Source organism: Schistocerca americana, chromosome 10, assembly GCF_021461395.2.
Source record: "Schistocerca americana isolate TAMUIC-IGC-003095 chromosome 10, iqSchAmer2.1, whole genome shotgun sequence".
In the NCBI taxonomy this organism is placed as follows: domain Eukaryota; kingdom Metazoa; phylum Arthropoda; class Insecta; order Orthoptera; family Acrididae; genus Schistocerca; species Schistocerca americana.
Genome location: NC_060128.1, coordinates 104626065 through 104648659, shown reverse-complemented (window position 1 = coordinate 104648659; position 22595 = coordinate 104626065). Strand labels below are relative to the sequence as shown.

The window sequence follows — 22595 nt, the reverse complement described above, 5'->3', positions numbered from 1 at the left end:
AGAGTCGCTTCTGCCTTGGTGCCAATGATGGTCGTATGCGTGTTTGGCGCCGTGCAGGTGAGCGCCACAATCAGGCCTGCATACGACCGAGGCACACAGGGCCAACACCCGGCATCATGGTGTGGGGAGCGATCTCCTACACTGGCCGTACACCACTGGTGATCGTCGAGGGGACACTGAATAGTGCACGGTGCATCCAAACCGTCATCGAACCCATCGTTCTACCATTCCTAGACCGGCGAGGGAACTTGCTGTTCCAACAGGACAATGCACGTCCGCATGTATCCCGTGCCACCCAACGTCCTCTAGAAGGTGTAAGTCAACTACCCTGGCCAGCAAGATCTCCGGATCTGTCCCCCATTGAGCATGTTTGGGACTGGATGAAGCGTCGTCTCACGCGGTCTGCACGTCCAGCACGAACGCTGGTCCAACTGAGGCGCCAGGTGGAAATGGCATGGCAAGCCGTTCCACAGGACTACATCCAGCATCTCTACGATCGTCTCCATGGGAGAATAGCAGCCTGCATTGCTGCGAAAGGTGGATATACACTGTACTAGTGCCGACATTGTGCATGCTCTGTTGCCTGTGTCTATGTGCCTGTGGTTCTGTCAGTGTGATCATGTGATGTATCTGACTCCAGGAATGTGTCAATAAAGTTTCCCCTTCCTGGGGCAATGAATTCACGGTGTTCTTATTTCAATTTCCAGGAGTGTATATTGTAGTTACAGAGTAACTTGTCCATACAGAACACTCGGTTCGCTAGCCTGAAACCTGTAATTGAAAATAAAGAATAGCGATTGAAGACTGAAACGCCATATTTTATATAATTGATTCACATCGATGGGCAATGAACCCACGACCTCCAGTGTGGATGCAAATTTACATTCGACCTCCAGCAGGAATCTACAGTTAGCAGGAATGAAAGACGTAGATGGGGCAGCGAAATGGTGGTGCTGGGTGTGAACTTGGGTCGCGTAGGAGGCATGCCGAGACAGTCCACACAGTTGTGGTCAACGCTGTGTCCAGATGGTGCTGTGGCTAAGCAGAGGTTCTAGGTTCGAATCCCAGTCCGGTACACATTTTCACTCATCACCACTGGTATCGCATAAAGTCCCAATGCAGCTGACATCAATAGTTCCATCTCTTTCTTTTCTTTTCTCCCCCTTCCACCTTTACATCGTTTGGAATGTGACAGGTTCGTTGTGGGTTAGGTAAAGGAGCGAATGTGAAAGCTCTCTCGCTACACAAGCGTCACTCCGGCACAAGTGTCTCAAACTGCACTAGTACTACAGTCTGGCAGCCTGCTAATCCCCTTGTTACATTTGTTGTTCTTGTAATGACTCCTCTGGTTTGCTGCGACCCACCACGACTTCCCCTCATGTGATAACTTCCTCATCTCAGACTACCATGTTATTCAACCTGTACATTGAACATGCAGTAAAGGAGACCAAAGAAAAATTGGATAAGAAATTAAAGTCCAGAGAGGAGAAAGAAAATCTTTGAGGTTTGCAGATGACATCGTAATTGTGTCAGAGTGACCAAAATGCTTGGAAGAGCGATAGAGCAGAAGCAGCAGCGTTTTAAAAGGGGGGCATAAGATGACCATCAACAAAAGCAAAACAATGGTAATTGAATAGACTAAAATTAAATTGGGCAATGCTGAGGGGATTAGATTAGGAAACGAGACAGTCAAAAGAAATAGTTCAGTTTAGCCCACCCGGTTGGCCGTGCGGTCTAACGCACGGCTTTCCGGGCGAGACGGAGCGCCTGGTGCCCGCCACGAATCCGCCCGGCGGACTTGTGTCGAGGTCCGGTGAGCTGGCCAGTCTGTGGATGGTTTTTAGGCGGTTTTCATCAGCCTCGGCAAATGCGGGCTGGTTCCCCTTATTTCGCAAACAAGTTCTCCACGTACGCGTACACCATAATTACACTACCACGCAAACATTTGAGGTTACACTCGTCTGGTGTGAGACGTTCCCTGGGGGGGGGGGGGGGGGTCCACCGGGGGCCGAACCGCACAATAACCCTGGGTTCGGTGTGGGGCGGCGGAGGGGTGAAGTGGACTGCGGCAGTCGTCGTGGGGTTGTGGACCACTGCGGCTGTGGCAGGGACGGAGCCTCTCCGTCGTTTCTAGGTCCCCGGTTAACATACAATACAATACATACAATAGTTCAGTTTTGTTATTTGGGCAGTAAAATATCTGATGTTGGGCGAAGTAGAGAAGATATAAAATGTAGACTGTCAATGGCATGGAAAGCATTTCGAAAGAAGAGAAATTTGTTAACATCGAATATACAGGGAGATTCACAAAGATATATGAATGTTTTACTATGTTATTCTACAAGTAACCCTAAAGAAAAAAGTTCATATAAACATAGGTCCGAAAATGTTTAGCTACAGAGTTACGGCTAATAAAAGATTTTACCTGAAATTTAGCAACTTCGCTAATATGAAGCCATCGCAAAACTGTACGAGGTTAAGGTAAAGCACGATTTCCATTTATTTTGTTGTTATTGGTCTGGTGAATCTAATAAAGCATGTCCCAGACGTGTATCTGCAGTAGTTTTCCAGAACATCCAGGGAAGCAAAGATTATTACACAAGTAAATTTGTTTACTTACCATTAAGAATGTAGAAACGTTTGTCATTGCCCCTGAAGACAATCAACAAGTGAGGACGCATTACATCAGCATGCATGGGATGCAAAGCATTAACTGCTACGAACTCCATCACACATGAAAAACTGAATGTCGCACTCGTACCACAAAGGGAGCTCCATAAGTGGGGAATTTCAGGGCGAGCTGGAATTCCAAAACTACACATCTGTGATGCAAATGCCCATACCAGGTTAATGTGGTGTCAAGGCCCTAAATGTGGACAATGGAGCAATGAAAGAATGTCATTTTGCTGGATGAGTCTTGTTTCTCACTGTTCGCAACATCTGGCCGAGCTTAACTTACAAGAGTGAAAAATTGCGGATTTTCCGCGATGGTTTGGGAAGCCTAATCGTAGTGTTCCACGATTACTTTGCGTAGTCGCGTTAGTGCCGACACGATTCTCTGACCATTTCGTCTGGCCAGGTCCATACTTTGTTATTTGAAGTTGCCACTACTTTGCAGGAAGAATGGTGTAAGATTCCCTTGGAAACCATACAGGACCTGTATTTGTAGAGTCTTGTACCGCAAGGGAGAGGATGTTGTTATGGGTGGCCCGTATCCTCTTCTACAACACGAATTCACACATGAGTTAGTACGGTTCATTATTTACATGTATTTGCAGTTTTACTTAACTTGAGAGTCCGTGTGTTGTGGTACAAGCTCATCAGTAATAGTCACTAATCTGGTCAATATGTACTGTCGTAGCCTGTGATGACCTAACGCACTCTGCAAGTAAACTGACAGACGCCCAACTGGATGAGTGAGTCAGTGAGTGAGGACCTCTGGTCAGCAGCGGCGGCCTAAATACATGTTGTCGAGAGGGCGTTGGCGGCGTATTGCTTGTGGGTGTGTCTCTGGCCTCTCTTGTGATGGTGCACTTGATCCAGCACCTACTAATCGATCTTTGCACTTCATCTTTGCCGACCAGTGTCGGGGCAACAGCTTATGCCAGCACAATATCTATTCATTCGGAGAGGACTGGAAGGTGTTTTGAATGCCAACGGTTTTCACACACTGTATCAGGCATGCTAATGTGTTGCATTTCTGGAGTTCCCATATTTCTGGCCACAACTTGTATGTCAGCCTGTCTAAATATTCTGTCACAAGGTTCCTTTTCATGTTCTGAACGCTGGCCGGAGTGGCCGAGCTGCTCTAGGCGCTACAGTCTGGAACCGCGCAGGTTCGAATGCTGCCTCGGGCATGGATGTGTGTGATGGCCTTAGGTTAGTTAGGTTTAAGCAGTTGTAAGTTCTGGGGTACTGATGACCTCAGATGTTAAGTCCCATAGTGCCTAGTGCCATTTGAACCGTGTTCGGAACTTCATGTGGCGGATCTGCAGAAACCACTCTGAATGTGACCACATAAAGTTTGTCGACAGATTCGGAATTCCTTAGAAGCGGTTCTCACTCTCATACCATCTTCAGTTCCATCTAAAGCTATCTCTGAAATCGTGTTCTGGCTTTCATATTATCGCCCACGATTTTTCCCTGAAAGGAGAAACTAATGTTCATTGAATTAGGTGTATTTACACTGATGGCCAAAGAAACTGGTATAGGCATGGAAATTAAAATACAGAGATATGCGAACTGGCAGAATACAGTGCTGCAGTCGGCAATGGCTACATAAGACTAGTGTGTAGCGCAGTTATTAGATCGGTTACTCCCACTACAGTGGCAAGCCATCAAGATTTAGGTGCGTTTCGGGTGGTGTTATAGTCGGCGCTCGAGCGATGGGACACAGCATCTCCGATGAAGCGATGAAATGCGGATTTTACCGTACGCCCATTTCACGAATGTACCGTGCATGCCAGGAATCCGGTATAACATCAAATCTCCAACATCCCTGCAGCCAGGAAACGATCCTGTAAGATTGGGAACAAGGACAACTGAATAGAATCGTTCAACGTGACAGAAGTGCAACTCTTCCGCAAATTGCTGCAGATTTCAATTATGGGCCATCAACAGATGTCAGCATGTGAATCATTCAACAAAACATCATCAATATGCGCTTTCAGAGCTGAAGGCACCCTCGTGTACCTTTGATGACTAAACGACACAAAGCTTTACGCCTCGACTGGACCGATGAACACTGACATTGGACCATTGATGACTGGAAACATGTTGCCTGATCGGACGTGTCTTGTTTCACATTGTATCGAGCGGATGGACGTGTATGGGTATGGAGACAACCTCATGAATCCATGGACACTGCATGTCAGCTGGAGACTGTTCAGGCTGGCGAAGGCTCTTTAATGGTGTGGGGAATCTGCAGTTGGAGTGAAATGCGACCCCTGATACGTCTAGATACATCTCTGACAGGTGGCACGTACGTAAGCATCCTATCTGATCAGCTGCATCCATTCATGTCCATTGTGCATTCCGACGGACTCTGGTGGTTCCAGCAGGATTGCGCGAAACCACACTCGTCCAGAATTGTTACAGAGTGGCTACAGGAACACTCTTCTGACTTTAAACACTTCTCCTGCCCACCAAACTCCCCAGACATGAACCTTATTGAGCATGTCTGGGATTACTTGCAAGGTGCTATTCAGAAGAGATCTCCACCCCCTCGTACTCTTTCGGACAGCCTTGCACGATTCATGGTGTCAGTTCCCTCAAGCACTACTTTAGACATTAGTCGAGTGAATGCCACGTTGTGTTGTGGCACTTCTGCTTGCTCTCTGGGGTCCTACACGTAGGTGTACCAGTTTCTTTGGCTCTTCAATGTATTTTACGAACATAAAATTGTCAACGCATCATAATAGCCTCCTCGTCAGTTGCCATGTCTCACGTACCCCACAATAGTGGAGAGGCAATGCCAAACGTTCTTAATGCCATTTTAGTCACCCACTGGGCGAGTTTGTGGTTCAAATGGTTCAAATGGCTCTGAGCACTATGCGACTTAACTTCTGAGGTCATCAGTCGCCTAGAACTTAGAACCAATTAAACCTAACTAACCTAAGGACATCACTCGCAGCCATGCCCGAGGCAGGATTCGAACCTGCGACCGTAGCGGTCGCTCGGTTCCAGACTGCAGCGCCTAGAACCGCACGGCCACTCCGGCCGGCGGCGAGTTTGTGGCATGGCATGACAATGTCCCCTCAGGCCTTACTAGGAGCTTCCTACTTCATTGTCAATAACTTCAATACCACTAATAATTTCCAAATATGTTAATGCAGCAATAACGATGAAAAAACAAGCTTCCCAGGCATATACACTACTGGCCATTAAAATTGCTACACCACGAAGATGACGCGCTACAGACACGAAATTTAACCGACAGGAAGAAGATGCTGTGATATGCAAATGATTAGCTTTTCAGAGCATTCACACAAGGTTGGCGCCGGTGGCGACACCTAAAACGTGCTGACATGAGGAAAGTTTCCAACCGATTTCTCATACACAAACAGTAGTTGACCGGCGTTGCCTGGTGAAACGTTGTTGTGATGCCTAGTGTAAGGAGGAGAAATGCGTACCATGACGTTTCCTACTTTGATAAAGGTCGGATTGTAGCCTATCGCGATTGCGGTTTATCGTATCACGACATTGCTGCTCGCGTTGGCGAGATCCGATGACTGTTAGTAGAATATGGAATCGATGGGTTCAGGTGGGTAATACGGAACGCCGTGCTGGATCCCAACGGCCTCGTATCACTAGCAGTCGAGATGACAGGCATCTTATCCGCATGGCTGTGACGACGTCTCGATCCCTGAGTCAACAGATGGGGACGTTTGCAAGACAACAACCATCTGCACAAACAGTTCGACGACGTTTGCAGCAGCGTGGACTATCAGCTCGGAGACCGTGGCTGCGGTTACCCTTGACGCTGCATCACAGACCGGAGCGCCTGCGATGGTGTACTCAACGACGAACCTGGGTGCACGAATGTCAAAACGTCATTTTTTCGGACGAATCCAGGTTCTGTTTACAGCATCATGATGGTCGCATCCGTGTTTGGCGACATCGCGGTGAACGCATATTGGAAACGTGTATTCGTCATCTCCATACTGACGTATCACCCGGCGTAATGGTATGGGGTGCCATTGGTTAAACGTTTCGGTCACCTCTTATTCGCATTGACGGCACTTTGAACAGTGGACGTTACATTTCAGATGTGTTACGACCCGTGGCTCTACCCTTCATTCGACCCCTGCGAAACCCTACATTTCAGCAGGATAATGCACGACCGCATGGTGCAGGTCCTGTACGGGCGTTTCTGGATACAGAAAATGTTCGACTGCTGCCCTGGCCAGCACATTCTCCAGATCTCTCACCAACTGAAAATGTCTGGTCAATGGTGGCCGAGCTACTGCCTCGTCACAATACGCCAGTCACTACTCTTGATGAACTGTGGTATCGTGTTGAAGCTGCATGGGCAACTGTACCTGTACACGCCATCCAAGCTCTGTTTGAGTCAATTACCAGACGTACCATGGCCGTTATTATGGCTAGAGGTGGTTGTTCTGGGTACTGATTTCTCAGGATTTATGCACCAAAATTGCGTGAAAATGTAATCACATGTCAGTTCTAGTATAATATATTTGTCCAATGAATACCCGTTTATCATCTGCATTTCTTCTCGGTGTAGCAATTTTAACGGCCAGTAGTGTATAGATACACTCTCCATAACTTAAAAATTGTCTCGCATATTTGAAGTCACACTCTCTGAAGCACGTCAAAGGAAGCAGTCAATAGTATCAACACAAAATGGATGTGAAAGAGACGTAACTGAAATACGTTATCGGCGCCGTCAAATGTTAGTTTCATGTCATTTGCGCAAGTAATAACAATTACACATTCATATTTATATTTGGCTATATGGAAATCATCTACATTTCTTTGCTAGAGTTGGGAGTTAATAATTCGTATCCACCACCGTTACAAAACTAAAAATTCTTCTATATAGTAGAAGGAGTTGTCAAGGAGAAACTTTGTCAGTTTGTTTTAAATTTTCTCTTTGCCGTTGGTAGACATTTTATGTCACTGTGTAAGTGATCAAAAAATTTGGTGCCAGCATTGCGGACACCTTTCTGTGATAAAAATAATCTTAATATCGAATAACGTATGTTATTTTTCCTTCTGGTATTGCAAATTATGTACACCTTAGCTCCTTCTGAACTACAGTGGATTAATTACAACAAAATTCATGAGGGAATAAATATACTGTGAGGCAGTAATCAAAGTGCCCAACTCTCTAAACCGTTGTCTATAAGACCATCGTGGAAGAGCTCCACATATTATTCTTACAGCACGTTTTTCAGCAGTGAATACTTTCTTTCTTAAATGCGAGGTACCTCAGAATATTATTCCATATCACGTTACTGAATCAAAATACGCAAAATATGCCACCATACTCATTTGTCTTTCCACAAGATTTACAATGATTCTACATACAAATGTGGATGAACTAAGTTGTTTTAGTAGTTCCAAAATGGGTTTTTTCCAGTTTAAATTTTCATCAATATGGATACCTTAAAATTTTATGTTTCTCCCCTCCCCCCCCCCCCCCCCCCCCCATGTATCATTTCCTCAAAGTGTGTTACACTTATCTTTGGTGTAGTACCCATAGATACGCAAAACTGAATCTGTTGTATCTTTTCTAAATGGAGAGGTAGACCATTCACAGAAAACCACTCAATAATACACTGTGGAGTCACATTAATGTCACCTGAGATTGAGCCTTATCGACCGCCATAAGTGATGTTCCCCTAGTCAGAAGAATCTCTCCTGTTTATTTATTGTTAAGAGTCAGAATTTGGTGACAACATACATCAACATATCTTGTCCATGTCCTATTTTTCTATGTAGTCTCCCTCACGTTCTATGGCAAACAACTTTATCCCCTTCAAAATACTTCCCATTACAACTAATACATTTTTCGCGCCAGTGCTTCCACCGTTTGAAAATTTTTTTGTAGCCATCTTTTTTGCTTAACTTCTTCAATGTTGTCAATTCGGTGTTCTTTCATACCTCTTTTTATGTGGCTGGAAATTAGAAAAATCGCACATAGTCAGATCAGGCGAGTAAGATGTTGGACGCAGCTCAACAGCGTCAATTTTAGCCAAAAACTGTCTAACAGAGATGGTTGTGTGCGCAGGTGCAATGTCATCGTGGAATAACCGGCCTCCTGTCTGCCACAAATCGACATTTTTTTGATGAATGCTGTTGCGCAATCTTCTTAAAACTTCCAAAGAAAAGGTTTACTTGACGGCCTGACCTGGGGGAACAAGCTGTGAATGAACTACGCCCTGGGTGTCAAAAAAACAAATCAGCATTGTTTTGATGTTTGATCTAACTCGAAGACATTTTTTTGGACAGTGTGACGATGACTCTTCCACATTGTGGAGTATCACGTATTCTCTGCTGATAATAGCTCCTGTCCTATGCGCGTAGCATCTTCAAAGTGGGTTCCCCATAGAGAATCTTTAAGTGGTCCAAAGAGATGGAAGCCCAAGGGTGCCACGTCTGGACTGTAGGATGGATGAACCAATATTGTCCAACCCAATTTGGCGATGTGTTCTCGGTTTCTCAGACTGTATGCTGGGTTCTTCTCCAATCGAACACGTCGGAGTTTATTCAGAGTATTCACGTATGCCTCTGAATTGATGGTTTACCCTCTCGGCATCACATCCACGTGAATGACGCCATCACAATCCCAGTAGACTGTCACCATGACTTTTCTGGCATAGATGGTTGTCTTGAATTTCTTCTTTTGTGATGAATGAGGATGATGCCACTCTGAGGACTGCCTTTTAGTTTCCGGCGCAAAGTGGTGCATCCAGCTTGAGTCCCCCATAACGATCCGTGACAGAAAGGCCACTCCATCGGTCTCAGAAAACTGCAACAATTCAGATGGAATGGCCTTTCTTTGAATCTTGTGGTCCGCTGTGAGCATTCGTGGAATGAGTATCCTAGAGTCTCGATTATTGCAGACGCACTTCCAATGCTGACCGACAACTGCAGGGCCAATTGTCGAGTTGTGACGCACCGGTCAGAAGCAGTGGCTGTGACAGGACGTCCCGAGCGTGGCTGATCGTGGAGCTCTGTTTCTGCATCTCCTGAGGCAGTAACTTTCTTTACCCATCGCCCAACTGTACTCCTATCAACTGCAGCATCGCCATACACTGCACACAAACGTTTATGGATGTCCACCGCTGTTTCTATTTCTTCATACAGGAGTTCAATAACAGTACGCTGCTTGTAATGTGAGTGGCATGTAGACGCCATTTTGACGCTTTACTGCGACTCTGCAACTGCCAGAACGGTTCGAAACTTCGCCAGCGCACAGAACAAACAACAATCGTGAAGCACCAACGAGGACGTTAGACTATGTATATTAATGGCCTTTAAAAAAAATGTGTGCCATTACTTATTGAATGACCCTCATACAATAGTCAAGGTCTGCTATACTATCAGTTCCATAAAACATCTGTTTATCCAGGGGAACATTGTGACTTACGCAGTCCTATGCCTTAGATAGCAGGTGGGGCAGTTTTGTTATTTACTGCTTGTAAAGTTGGATGAGTGTATGTGTAACGGCATACTCAATTGAGCAACCCTTCAGCAATCCAAACTGATGATATTATTGTTGCTTCGATGGGGTCCTATTGTAGATTACATGACCTTGTCAAAAATTTTGGAAAATAATGTCACAAGTGAAACAGGTCGGTAGTGATTGACATCTCTCTTATCAACTTTCTTGTGACATATATCAATCTCCCTGAAGGGACGTTCAGAGTCAGTGTGTTTACTGCCAGAAGTTTCAGGAAGTGCTCCCTCCTTCCAGGCCTCGATCATAGACTACTTTCAAAATTACGAGCAGTGGATCTTGTTTAAAACTGGGACTTATTTGGTACACCTACCTTATATCGTTTTCGTGTGCTATTCGGAACTGTAGTTTGTAAGGCAATGTTCCTGACTGGTATAAATTGTTGGAGATCACATGTCAGCAGAGTAAGGGCCAACGACTTGATGATGATGATGATGATGTTTGGTTTGTGGGGCGCTCAACTGCATGGTCATCAGCCCCCATTCAGAGTCCTAATTTTTACAAAGTTCAGTTTTTTACACTGTCCAATGTAGCCACTGTCATTAATTATGATGATGATGAAATGATGAGGACAACACAAACACCCAATCCCCAGGCATAGGAAATCCCCAGTCTGGCCGTAAATCGAACCTGGGATCCTAGTCACTATACCATTGATTTCAAAACAGGTTAGGATACCGTGGAGAGGCAGCCACTGGATGACTTAGCGCATCAAACAACATGCGGATGCCACTAGTTAACCTTCAAGGATGCAAGACGAGATTGGGTATTGAAAAAGTGTCGCAAAACAAGCTCCACAGTCACAAAGTACGGCCAGTTAGTTACCCGGTAGCTGCTTGGTCTCTGTTTCCTGTGACCGAGCGAGGTGGCGCAGTGGTTAGACACTGGACTCGCATTCGGGAGGACGACGGTTCAATCCCGCGTCCGGCCATCCTGATTTAGGTTTTCCGTGATTTCCCTAAATCGCTCCAGGCAAATGCTGGGATGGTTCCTTTCAAAGGGCACGGCCGACTTCCTTCCCCGTCCTTCCCTAATCCGATGAGACCGATGACCTCGCTGTCTGGTCTCCTTCCCCAAACCAACCAACCATCTGTTTCCTGTGTCTGGCCAGAATAAGCACCTACCAGCATTTCTGTTTCCAATGTCGGGGCTTGGGGCGTGTCATAGTGAACGCATTAACCCTAGGAGTACAACGTATTTTCCATAACAGGCATGGCCAACGAGGGGGGGAGGGGGTTACTTCATGCCAACCCTAAAAAAATTAAAAAAGAAACAAAACTCGTTAATTACTGTTGACTTACAACATATTTTTTGAAGAGATGCTGATATACTGGTGTGTAAGTAGGGTCCAGAACCTGTGGTATCTTGTAGCACACTCTTAGCAATAGCGTCACACTTTCAGTAACGTGTACCAGCAATGGTGATGGTGGAGGGTACTCTATTAACACCACAAAAAATTTTAAAAACGCAAATTTTTAGAGAAAGACTGATGTGTAAGTCAAGTCCCGAACCTGAAAATATTGAATATGACGTTCATTGGGAAAAGTGGCATCGATTATGGTATTAAGGCTTAACTATTTTGGTTGTTTATGCAATTACAATATTTTCAAAAGGTGGGCATAAAGTACCCCCCTTGCCAATGGTACTGTGATTGTTAAGAATAGCACTGACTGTGTAGGCACGAAGACAGTTTAGTAAATAATGCACCACAAATTTTTTGTCCAAACTTTTTTAGACTTAGGAGCTAGGATTTGACGACGTATTAGTCAACATTTTTTTACATGTACTATTTCTGTACGTAATTTCCTCTGTGTCCTATGGGCTTAAACCTGGATTGTCTAAGAACATCTATTCCCCGACAGAACAAGCTCTTCTCTTACGCTCATTATTATTTTTTGATAGCATGAATTAAAGTCTAATCGTCTTCAAGTTGGCCCAAACGGATGATAGTCAGAGGTTAGGCTGTGATATGCGACACAACTTTGCGATGTGTTCCTGAATTCTGAGACTTGTGCGCATTGTCCAGTTGGAGCTAGGTTTCTTTTAGATTCTTGTCAGACCAAATAGAAACGGCTCTTGAGTTTGTTCAGAGTCTTCACATATGCCTCTGAATTGATGGTTGGCCCATTTCTCAACACATCCACGAGAATGATGCAATCACTATCTCAGAAAACTGTCACCATGACTTTTCCATCGGAGGTAGCTGCTGTGAATTTCTCCTTTTTCGGTGATAGCGGGTGATGCCTCTATAGTGACCGCCGTGTTGCTTCCAGCTCAAAAATTACACATACAGGTTTCATCATCTGTAGCAATGTGTGACAGTAAGACCTTTCCACAGGCCTCAAAATGGTCCAACGTTCCAGATAAGCAACGTTTTAGTCAGTTGTGAGCATTCGTTGAACACATCTGGAGCACAAATAATGCCAATAGTGCCATTCATCATGTCGGGAGCAGTTGTTGTCGCATGATGTTCGAACATGGATGATCAGTTTGTGCTCTACCTGACGCTTCAAATCTTTCTACGCATCGCCCGACAGTACTCCTAAAAACGGCATGATGGCAATCCACAGCACACAAACACTTACACATGTTCACCGTTGTTCCTTTTTCTGCAACCAAAGTATCACGAACGATTGCAACCTTTTCCAAACGGTCTGTACTCCACATGGCGCGGCTTAGTGATAGTTGCATCGGTCAGAAACCTTTGTGGTGCATGAACAGGTATTCTGCGTGTTTCGCAGTTTGGCCACCTGTAGCGCTGGTTGACACCTTTGCTCTCGTTTCTGATTTAAATAATGAAACACTGCACTTAGCATGTGCTTTTTCCCGCTTAGCATAACGCATTTCGAGAATTTATTCTCATTGTCAAAGGTAAATATATACATAAGTTCTGCATGTGAAGTTTGTATGTGTGATGTGTCCCTCTTGCACTTTACTGTCGTCTTTTTGAGGTTATAGGATACTGTGCCTCCTCAGTTACGTAGAGAAACACACAGACAGTGTGAAATTTCAGAAACAGTGATGGTTTGCGTGTGTGTATCTTATAACATCAAAAAGACTACAGTTAAGTGCAAGAGGGGCACAACACACTTATAAACATCACGTACAATACATATATAAATATTTACATTTGACAGTGAGAATAAATTCCCAAAATACATAGTGCTAACATGGTGCAGAGTTTCATTATTTCAATGATGAATAAAGGAGTTGCACACTTTCCAAACACGTCGATTATGATGAATGAAATTGAGTCAAACTTTTCTGCTACCCACTCACGATCGGCATGTCTTGGAGGAGCAGTAATACGAATAGTTAATTGAAGAAGTTCTAAATTACTTCGACACCACTTTCCTCATCTAAATCCTGTTTTCTTTAAGATTTTGCAATTATATTCATATGCTGACAGATTTGATAAAATTGTCTCATTATTTTGGCACAACAATTTTTGTTAATTTACTTAAATTTAATAAATACCAGAACACTACAAACTGGAGATTAATTTGAAGAAAAATTATCGCTGGTTTAGTTGGCAGAGAGTGGTTGCAATGTGTCCAGTGATTATGAGCCTTGTATGCAGGTTAATTTCAGTGTATATGTGTGTAACATATTTCTACCTGTCACCTCCCCTCTAAAGAGAGCCATGTTAATGTGTGCATGTCAATCATAGCAAGGAGTGTAGTAGAATTTGACTCACAGTTATTGGTTCCTGTGATCTGATCCTTGTATGGTAGAGGAAAAAATTATTCTTTTTGAAAGTGAAGTTAACAGATGATAGTGAGATACTTTTCCTTTTTATACCCCAGGATTGATATATACAAAACATTTCTGCAAAAAAAAATCACTCAAGGGAATATAATTTACAGTAAGATGTATTAAATTTTCACAGGATTGAGATGTGGCATCCCTTTAAAAGGTTATCTGGGACTAGTGAGTAACAATAACAAAACTTAACAGTCAATAACCATTCAAATCAACATGAGAAGTAAAACAATTAAGAAGTCAAGAATGATGAAGTGTTTCAAAAGCTGCATAGCTATAGGGAGCTACTTTATTCGCAGGTGCCAGATTCACGTCAATACAGGCGGGTCTTCAGATTTATAGTGGTGATATTTCTGTAGTGGAGATGGGCAAATATGGAGTCTCAGCTTTTGGGAAGTTATCCAGGTTAGGAGTCAAACCACATTAATGGGTTGTCATAATGAAACTGAATACATCTAAAAGAAGCCTATCAAAATGCACATGATTGCTGAATGAGCCAGGCCAGATAACATCAAGGATGGTATATTGTAAGATGTGGTAAGAAGCAGCTGTATTGGTTAATGAAGTGAAACATGAAATCCCTTCCTACAGCTACACGGCTTTCGGAATTCCTCATCATTCTTGACTTCTTAATTGTAATAATTTTGACGATAATATGAATTGTTATTGAGTGTCTAGTGATTGTATTGTTATGCACAATGTTCTCTGCAGAATGTTATTTGAACTTAGTACTTATTTCCCTCAGCGAGAAGGCTGTGAGATCGAACACAAAACGCAATGTGCATATGTGGGCTTATCTCTTTGGAGCAAGGTTAGGAAGTGCTTTGGAGGGAGCAAAAGAAATCTTTCTGGCCAGTTGAAGCTATTGTAGCAACAGCCACTTGGTAGTTGAAACCACCACTCGAACAGCTTTTGCCCAGTCACAAACCAGGCAGGTGGAAGAATACCTGTGTCAAACGCGTTCATGTTATTCCACTGTTGCAACCATTACTCGAAAGAAACAATTGCTTGTGACGTGTCTCTTGCATAGATGCCAGTTTGATAGGTCACTATGGCTCTGCCGTATGTCAGTTTTTTTCGAAAATTTGCACACATGCAGAAGAATGTTTGAAGGACATCTTCCCATACATATTAAATGCTGTGAAGAAAATTGGGGGCAGTATACAGGGTGATTTACGAAGATATGCAAATATTTTAATATGTTATTCTACAAGTAAAGCTAAAGAAAAAAGTGCATATAAATATGGGTCCACAAATATTTAGTTACGGAGTTACAGCTAATAAAAGATTTGGCCTGAAATTTACCAACTTTGCTAACGTGAAGCCATTGCTAAACTGTGTGAGGTTAAAGTATACCACAATTTCCATTTACTTTGTTGTTATTGATATGGTGAAGCTAATAAAACAAGTCTCAGGCGAGTATCTGTAGTAGGTTTCCCAAACATCCAGAGACGAAAAGAAATAATTTCGTAAAATTTTTAATTTATTGACTACTTGGCCATATTTGTTTTTTTTAATTCCAGACAATTGCACAAAGTTTTCAACAGAAGTTGCAGAGAATTTAATTCAAGAAAAATGATTATAATAACGTTAACTGAAACTGTATGAATGTGTCAGATAATTTATTAATACCATAGCACACGTGAATTCATGTAAAACCGGAAAAAACAAAGCTCAGTGTTAAGGATGTTGTACAGTGTACATACCATTTCACAATACATTCACAATTGTTCATGCATTTGGTGTCCTCTGAGTTGGGTAGCGTGTGTGATATTCATTAACTGCAGCTGTAGCATTACCATCACATATGCCATAAATAAACACCATATCGGTGTATTCGTCTGTCGTAAATTTGCAAATTTCATGAAGAATCTACAAGCTATAACAGTTACTATGTGGTTTCACTTAAATACACTGTTTTTATTATGTTATTTCACTTAACAAAACAGAAAACTAACTCGTTTCTAGGTTAGGAAACGACTGAAACAAATCAATAACGGCTGCCAACAATGACATAAACGTTTATAAGTTCTTAATGGAAAGTAAACAAATTTACTTGTATAATAATCTTTGCTTCTCCGGATGTTCTGGAAAATTACTGCAGATACACGCCTGGGACATGTCTTATTAGATTCACCACACTAATAACAACAAAATAAATAGAAATCGTGCTTTACTTTAGCCTCGTACGGTTTCGGGATGGCTTCATATTAGCGAAGCTGCTAAATTTCAGGCAAAATCTTATTAACTGTAACTCCATAACCAAACATATGCGGACCTGTGTTTATATGAACTTTTTTCTTTAGTTTTACTTGTAGAGTAACGTATTAAAATATTTGCATATCTTCTTGAATCGCCATGTATATCGAACTGTCATCATATATTGTTTTCATTTCCATACTGGAGCTCCTCAATACATGCTGCTGTCGTTGTGGCATTTGAGTTAAGAGTGATGAGATATAAATGTTCCCAACTAGACCTAGAATAGTCACAATTTTCTACCAGTGCACAAAAGGAATGAATTTAGGACAAATATGGTGATGCGAACAGCTTGCAGTTCTCCATCTGTACTCTTCCTCAAGCCTGTTTCGTGTTTCTTGTCCAGGTGAGGTCTGTGAGCCTCCAGCACTTCTGACAAACCTCACCGCAAGTCCAGGTAAACCCACTACAGCTTTCAGTTACTTGCTGGCTTCATAGCGGCTTTTTTCAGCGCAAAGGCACAACGACCACACTGTTACAAGCATTCAGCTGCTACAAGACCTGCGTTTCTCAACACGAGCACAAGAAATGCATGGCCTCATGTTTGTCTTACAGGATTTTTATGAAGATATTTAAACCCTGAACTTATAAGGCATAGTGTACCGAATGGTTATTAATTAAACTTTCCCTATTTAACACGTTTGTAACACGAAAACTGCTTGCTGTGTGAGTACCAAAGTTGATAGCGTTACTGTCAATGACATGGGGAAAAGAAATAATGGGGAATCATTTCAGTTGAAACACTTTTAATGTGCTGTTATGGTAAATCATACCGTTACATACCTGCACCATTACTCCTACAAAAGAGACTCAATATGGTGCCCATCAGCGTCCAGAAGAGTCTGAATACGCAGGGTTGCATTCTGCACAGCAGAACGAAGCATGTCCGTAGGTGTGCTGGCTACCTCTCTTGATATGCTTGCGCTTGAGATCAGCACATGTTCCCCTGGTTAACTCTGTCCTTCAGGTAGCCCACCAACCAGAAATCACAGGGAATGAGATCAGATGATCGAGCCGGCAACGCATTTGGAAACGATCGGCTGATAATTCGATCGTTCCCAAATGTGTTTCGAAGAAGCTGGTGAACTTCACGGGTGATGTGCGGTGAGGCCCCATCTTCCATAAAAACTGTTGAGTTCAATGTGTCTCTCTCCTGTAGGGCGCATATGACATGCTGGCGAAGCATATAGCAGTAACACTGGCCAGTCACACTGCATGTCATTGGTCCTTGAGCGCCAAACTGTCCAAAAAAAAGGGCCAATGATGAATGTAACTGTGAAGCCAAACCATAGGGTGACACACTCATCATACAGAGGAACTTCATGCACAGTGACAGCAGGTGAAGACCCCACACTCGCCAATTGTGTGCGTTCACTTCTTCCGTATAGTGAACCAGGGGATGTTCAACTGTAGTGATACATCACGCACACTGTCTGACGATTGGGAATTGCGAGTAGCGTCATCTGCCATAGCAACATCTATTTCGTCAACCACTTTTGGTGCAACTGGTCATCGGCCTCTTGACGGAGCGTCACCCAGCTCTCTAGTTGATTCATACTTCTTCATCATGGTGAGCACAGCAGGTGGAGAAAGATGACGCTTCCGTAATCCGTTCAGCTGGCGATATTCTCGAATTGCAGGTGCGGCATTACTGTTGTTTCGATAACAGAGCTTCACCAATAATGCCCTGCTCATTTTGTCCAAGCTCATCTTGACACGTCAATAAATGCACTGTAACTGGTCAGGTGTTTGAGACTATGAATCACGATGACTGATCACGGCACCTGGTGGCCATAGTTGGAACTGGATTATGGCGCTGTGACACATGGAAATCATGCTTCCCATATTATGGACATTAATGCTACTAAGTTTGGTACTGGTACAGTAATTTGTTTCTGTGCTAAATAGGGAAAATGTAATTATAACCACCCAGTGTCATAAAAATCATTATACTTTTACATCCACATACAAAAAGTACCTCTGCAAAAGAAAGTATTTGGTTGCAGAAATGCAATTCAGCACTCGATGATACTAATGAAATGTTTCATTTTCAAGATTTAGTAATTCATAGCCAGAGCCACAGATATTAGTATTAATAAGGCTCTGTATTGTATAGATAGTGTATCAATAATAATCAATGAGATACTATTTGTAATGCAATATCATTTTACCTGAGGCTAATTATGCACCAAAATTTCAATCATTTAACCATATCTCAGTACCAGATTTATCACATCTTGATTGTCAAGTGTTAAGGATTGCAAGTTGAGCTGTTACCTACTGATCTCATTTAGATGAAAACGCAAATTACGATCATAGTAAAGAAGTAACAAAAATCTATGAAACAAAATTACCAACAGCTAAAAACCAATGTAGAGCAACAAGCAACTGCAGCAAAGGGGCTGCTTTAGAAAGTAAGTCAAACAATGAATACTTATTGGTGGTGCATTAAAACAAATGAGGGAAGATTTAGCATCACTTCTTCTTTCCAAGTGTCCTAATCAGATAAAAAGAAGCTATGATTAGCATCTGCGTTCAAAATATTTTTTTATGATCCATGTTCACGGTTTGATAGACCATGAAAGCTTCCCAGGAGGCTGAAAACTGCCTCTGGCTAGTCTACACGGTTTTTTGCTGGTTTATTACAGACTAATTATGAGGATTTTCACTTGTTCATAGCACAATGTTTCAACCAAAATCTGAGTAATACTGTACGATACTATCCCCATTTTTTTCTCAGTATTTGTCATATAAAATTTGGTTTACATCTGTAGCTTACTACACTAACAGTTAATGTAGGAGCTCTGCAATGCGAACTGATACTAATAATCAAACTTCTGGTGGGCATTTTCAAACAGTAACAACATTACCCCCAAGAAGTAATAATATTCTATAATATTCAGAATAACAAAAGCCCTATTGTTTTAATAATGCTTTCATTCAGAACTAGTATTTCTCTGGAAGACTGCACTTTCCTCATTGGACATCCTGTACCACAATGCAGATTACAGTATCGCTTTACTTGTGCTGTCACTCACAGCATTGCTCATAGTTTTCTATAAAATGATCATGTTAAATATAAAAAGACTTATAAAAGTACTCTTTAAATTCTGTGTCTTATTTTAAAATGCTTACATTAACTGAGACTTTATAAAGGTCATCAATGATTTTTGTCTGTTAAAATTTCTGATTTTTAGAATGTGCGAAGCTAAATGTTGGACACAGTAGCAGATGCTTAAGATTTGATTTATTTTTCTATTTGTTATTTAAGTTACTTGAGTTGGCTGTTTGAAAATTTATCATATGTGCATGCTTCTTCTCTCTGTATTTATGAATTATTTTATCAAAATCACTGGAGTGCATCAGTCTTCTTATTCCCAACTGTGCCTTATCTCAATTTATTTAGTGTCTGAACATAAACAGAGTATTAATTATTCTATCTATTTAACTTTTTTTTGCTTCTTGAACCTGTGCATCAGTGTATTTTCGACAGATGCAGCTCACCAGTACTTGAATAAAGAACCCTGATGTAGTTAACTGTTTTATCAGTCGACTTTAGTGACAAGAGACTTTTGCAACACATCAAATGCCGTTCATTTGATGATGATGGGCCTTTAATTTAACCATTCACTATGTAAATCTTCATTTTCATTTATAAACTGTAAACTTCAATCCAAGATTTTTTTAGATGTTTCAATGAATGTAGCTCACACAAATTGCAGAATGTTCATTTCACTATTACTTGCTGGCATTTAGTTAGTGATGTATATGATATGTTTCTCTTGGCGAAGACCTTCCATAAATTGATGAATGTTAAGTGACTGAATGCCTCCTTTAAAAATATTACATATTTGAGTTCCTTCTGTGTCCTTGTCCTATCCAAATATTCGCTCTTCTTCTAAGAACATTGCCATTAACACAGCATTACACTGTAATCTTTCTTCGACGTTTCATACAAGAGATCAAGTTTTCCTAGTCAACACCTGAAGTACAATTTCTCCACTATGTTTATGTGAAGGTAAACACTGCAGTGTGAAACAACATACTTTTCACCCTTGTATATAGCTCACTTGTTGAAAATTCTTGTTTACAGTGATCGTTTCTATTTTGTAACTGGTTTATTCGTAATAAATTATCTTCAGATATTTTCTATTGCATCTACAACTGCAATATATCAGTTTCCTTCTGTGAACTGTGTAATTGTGTATGGCAGTACAATTCAAAAGTGACTGCTACTTTCTCCATTAGACACAATGTAGACCTTCAGATACCTCTCTTCTCTCCCACTGCAATGCCACCAGCGTATTTCCTGATGTTGTTACATATGTTACTTTGAGTGATTTTCCAGGCATTTTCACGACACTGAATTGTTTCACGGTCATTTTTAACCAACATTAACTATTCTTTTATTTCCAGTAGTCCACCACTGAATGACATCTCTTCTCACACAACTCAAAGTGGCACCTTTCATGCATAGAAGAAGTATTTAATCATGTACACCATATTCACTGAATCTCATTCCTCCTACATCTTAACAACTCATACTACTCAAAAATGGCAAGGTGATGACTCTGCTCCATGTCCCGTTATTTCCTCAGATCTCATGTTAATACCTTTAACAGTTCCTCTGTGCCACTAGATGCTGTCTACATATCAACAGTTTCTGCTAGGCTAAACCTTGACATTTACACTTAGAAATCACTTGACTTCAATTGACTACGGTAATAAATAAGATAGTATAATACCTTATCATTAGTTCAAAAGTGCTGAATCATTGCACAGTTTATTGTTGCTAATTGGTGGTGTATGTATATCTAAATGGTACCTGCTCCTGAATTACATTGTGTGGTATGCAATAAAATTGAGAACCATTCTTCTACAATACAGTTTCCGTTAAACTGTTTATGTTTCCCATTGAAGGACCACCTGTTGGAATTCTCACTTTTTCACATATTTCTTTCTCGCAGAGTCCAATGATCTCGGCGTCTCCCAGCAGAGCCCTGTCGGAGATTGGCGACTGTTAGGATATTCAATCACCACAGCTGCTTACAGTGGATGCTACCAATGTGGTATACTTTTCAGCTGTCTGACGATTGCTAACCAAGCAGTCGACTATGTTGTCCTTGTATGACATGTATGAAATGGACTGTGGTAGTGATTTAAACAGTAAGCTGTTTTACAATAAGTTTGTATACATACTGAGCATTTTATTGTTATATGTAAACATTGTTTTCAATAGTACTTTCTAACAGTTTTCATCTAACAGCAATATTGATGTAACACACCATGGTATTCCAATCAAAAGGATGTATGTTACTAACTGCTGTAATATATTTCAGTAAAGTGAAAAGAGACTTGAATATTAAAGGTGGAATCACAACGATTCCTGGTTTCTATAATGTGATTCTCGTCTACTAATAGTTTTGCAGTCTACTTTAAAAGCAAGCAATATCTACTAACATGGTTTGGAGGACAAAGATATGGTATCATGTTTGTTCAACAGGTTAACAAATTATGTGCTCTAATTTCTTTGTATGTAAATGAAAATTTGGTGAATAACTGATACTGAGGATGCATCTAGAATAAATGCAATGAACAAAATAAACTAAAATAGTCTACCGTTGATATTATTTGTATTAATAGATAAAGTAATATCACAATTAAGTAAGAAATGAACATATATAGCTTCCATTAATTTAATCAACAACAAAGATTGACACTGTTCAAGAAGTACCTCCAATTTCAGCAATAAAAAATAGCATGTAATCAACTGGACTGTCTTGTTAATATAAAAAACCTATTTTCTGATACTATTGTGACAGATGCATGAGAATGAAAATTATGGATGATGATAACCATCTTAAATCTTCAGAAGGCAAAACACATAATTGCATCCAGCACAATTACCTACTCAATTATCAAACGATTTTTCAGCATACTATGATAGAATTTAATGATTTTCATACTTTCTTCAATATGTGGTTGATATTTGATTTGATATTACTGTAACTCTACTAATTCTGATGTTCCAAGCTGCTAAATATAATTTATATCAAACACACAGCTTTTTTGGTTATGACTGCTCCCTTTCACATGCCCAATTTTGGTGAACACAGTACTCATAAATTTGGTAATAGCATTTTATATTGTCAAATATGCCATTTAAGCAAACAAAAGTATTAAAAATTGTTCATTTAACTTTTATCTTTTTCTTTTCCCACAGCTCCACTTATTTATCTGTTCCATTGACTTCAAAGCACATTTTCAATTCAGTGCAATAACACTATTACAAAACAAAAAATATCCATAAGAAAAATAATCAATAGCTCAACAATACAATACAAGAAAAGTTACTCATTAGACACTTATC

General features: G+C 41.3%; 1 protein-coding gene across 1 annotated transcript in view; it reads left to right on the top strand.

The window, feature by feature from the left end:
• Positions 1 to 22268, top strand: part of LOC124552731 (proteoglycan 4-like) — a 225140-nt gene extending 202872 nt beyond the window's left edge. The window contains exon 8 of the mRNA XM_047127072.1: positions 21193 to 22268. Within this exon, the coding sequence (XP_046983028.1) occupies positions 21193 to 21249 (57 nt within the window). The 3' untranslated portion in view covers positions 21250 to 22268. The remainder of the gene's footprint in view (positions 1 to 21192) is intronic.
• Positions 22269 to 22595: the final 327 nt, after the last annotated feature.